A 2,895-nucleotide genomic window follows, 5' to 3' on the forward strand; every position below is an offset into this window, starting at 1 on the left:
AAGCTTGCTAGTGCAAACTCCAAGCCTAAGCCATTTTTCGTTCCTATTGATCCTATTCATCTGGAGAGAGAAAAAATAAAAATAGAAATATATGAGCGATAGAACTTAGTAAGTAAATCTTACTTTACCTTACCGGATCAACCATAAGTTTATACATGATTTAATGAATCATTAGAAAAGTAAATTTATACTATAAAATAAATATTTTATAAATATAATAACAAACTGTGCATAACAAACCAATCAAGTATGCACAAATTATGCAATTTTGTGAAGCTAAAAGTGCAATTTAAACTATTCACATGTATCTGTATGTATGTATGTATGTATATGTATGTATGTACGTATGTATGTATGTATGTATGTATATGTATGTATGTATGTATGTATGTGTGTGTGTGTGTGTGTGTATATATAAATCCCTGTAGTGCAAACAAGAATAAATTTTTATTTTGATCCGTTTGAGTGTCCATTCTCTCAGGAACATATTTATTTACATTGATCCTTTGGGATGTTATTGTTTTATTGAACTAGGGCATTATTTGATCCTTGGACCAAAGGTGGTCTACTGCTCCTGGATCATGTGGCCCCATCAAAATTGACTCCGAAAGTACCATTGCACACATTGGCAGCCATCTAAAAGGTTGGAGAGGAAGGACTTTTGAGTGTTGCTTCTGACTACACAATTAGTGAACCGTTGCTGGACACTTTCACAGGCATTTTGAGAGTGGTGTAATGTTCTCAAAAAAAAATTGAAGTGAAAAATGTAAAGATGGTCTTGGAGTCCGACACGCGCTGGGCTTTGCCCGGCACATACTTTTCCTCGGAAAAATGTTTTGAGATCTCTTGTTTCCATCGCATGGACTCATGGTTACACGAAAACCGGTGTATGATTAAATGTTATTTGGACACCTAACCATCCTATGTGGGCCCCTTAGGGAAATAAAGTAAAAAAATACATTTAGGGAGTCCTGGAGTCCAACACGTCCTTTTGTTGGACTTTTACTCGAAAAAATATTAGAAATTCCATCACCAATTAGAGCATCAATGCGCCCTTGGTTACAAGGAAATTGATGATTCGCTAAATGTCAGTTCAATACGAAACTGTCTTATATCGGCTCCTGAGAGGCAGAAAAATATGCAAAGGGAGCCTTGTTTCCATCAGTGTTTAAAGCATCAGTGGACTCTGGGTTAGCTGAAAACCGATGATTGGCTAAATGGTAGTCGCACATCCAACAATATTGTCCCGCGTAGTTTGCCTTCAACTTCATCCTGTTAGCTGAAGTCAAAACATTGGTGTTTGTTAGTGGTTTCTTCTTTGATAGAAGAGGCATTATATTTCTTCATAGATTGCCCTTTCTGGTTGTAGAGTCTGAAGTCTCTGCTTTGTCCCCTCGTCTCTCAACCTCGTCCGAAGTCCACTGGTCACCAAGGGAAACACCTACACCCAGCTGACAAGAAGAGCCATGAAAGATCTCTGGCAGGTGCTTCCTATGTATACTCTCTTTTGTGCCGTGTTCTTCATATTTCTCTATTCCCAACCTTGTGCTTCCAGTTCCAAAAATCTCAGCTGCAATTCTGATGATCTGAGAGCACTAGAGGCTTTCTCAAATGGTCTTGATTCGAGGATCGATGGGGGGAAATTTCATGATGCTCCTGCTGCAAACTGTTGCAGTTGGCCTGGGGTGCGCTGTGCTTTGTTCTCAGTTTTCTCCTCCCCGTCCTCAATAAATTCTACCAATCAAAGCTTAAGGGTCGTCGGTTTGGATCTCGCAAGCATGGCTCTGAAAGGGCTTCTCTCGAATTCTCTGTCAGGTTTGGATCAGTTGAGCTTCCTCAACCTCTCCCATAACTCCCTACGAGGCACCGTCCCTCCAGAGTTGTTTCATTTACGTCGGTTGGAGGTGCTGGACCTGAACAGCAACGGCTTCACCGGTGATCTGGGTCAAGGTATCAGTAACCTTACAAGCTTGTCCTACCTCGACGTCTCCTTCAATCAATTCACCGGATTCATTCCGGATTCATTTCATGGCCTTCAGAGGCTGGAGAGTTTCTCCGCTGAATCCAACTCTTTTGAAGGTCGATTACCAAATTCACTCTCATCTTGCTCGATGCTTAGGTTGCTCAATCCGAGTAATAATTCTCTTGATGGCAATATTGACCTTAATTTCACTAGTTTGGTTCATCTAGTTGTTCTCAATCTCGGATCTAATCATTTTTCTGGTCATATCCCGAAGAGCTTGTCTTCTTGTAGAGCTTTGCAGGTTCTAAACCTTGCTAGTAATAATCTCCATGGAAAATTCCCAAAAGTTTTAGGAACCTTCACGCTCTCTCCTATCTGTCAGTGTCAAAAAAACAGTCTTTCCAATGTTTCAGTGGCATTGCAAACACTACAGGAGTGTCAGAATCTGACGGTCCTTATCCTTACAATGAACTTTTATGGAGAAGAGTTGCCTAATAACGGAATTCAAGGATTTCACAGCTTGCAAGCTCTGGTTGTAGCAGTTTGTGCTCTCACTGGTTTCGATTCCCTCGTGGTTAGCAAATATCAAAGAGTTGAGTTTCCTAGATTTGTCTTGGAATCACTTGACTGGAGGCATTCCATTGTGTATTGGGAGCCTGGATTCTCTGTTTTACCTGGACCTGTCAAATAATTCACTCACTGGCGAGATTCCTATGAGCTTAACGAAACTAAAAACCCTCATTCTGTCTCTCTTTCACACAATGGGTCTTCTTCATATGGCATCCCCTATTTTTATTGGAAAAATCCACCACGTACCCTGCGGTATAAACAATATACAAACTTCCCTCCAACAGTGGATTTGAGCAATAATATGATGGATGGAACAATCTGGAAGGAGATTGGCAACTTGAGGCTTCTTCAGGTGCTTGACC

General features: G+C 40.7%; 1 protein-coding gene across 1 annotated transcript; it reads left to right on the forward strand.

Annotated features, from left to right (window-relative positions):
- The first annotated feature begins 1,466 nt into the window (after positions 1–1,466).
- Positions 1,467–2,654, forward strand: LOC120107403 (phytosulfokine receptor 1-like). Its single transcript, XM_039120670.1, has one exon. It carries the CDS (start codon positions 1,467–1,469, stop codon positions 2,652–2,654), a length of 1,188 nt encoding a protein of 395 aa, XP_038976598.1.
- The last annotated feature ends 241 nt before the right edge of the window (positions 2,655–2,895 follow it).

The sequence above is a fragment of the Phoenix dactylifera genome, unplaced genomic scaffold (assembly GCF_009389715.1).
Source record: "Phoenix dactylifera cultivar Barhee BC4 unplaced genomic scaffold, palm_55x_up_171113_PBpolish2nd_filt_p 000851F, whole genome shotgun sequence".
Lineage (NCBI taxonomy): Eukaryota > Viridiplantae > Streptophyta > Magnoliopsida > Arecales > Arecaceae > Phoenix > Phoenix dactylifera.

Bases quoted from the DNA above. Each gene is read 5' to 3' on its own strand.
- LOC120107403 (XM_039120670.1), top strand. From the start codon at position 1,467: ATGAAAGATCTCTGGCAGGTGCTTCCTATGTATACTCTCTTTTGTGCC.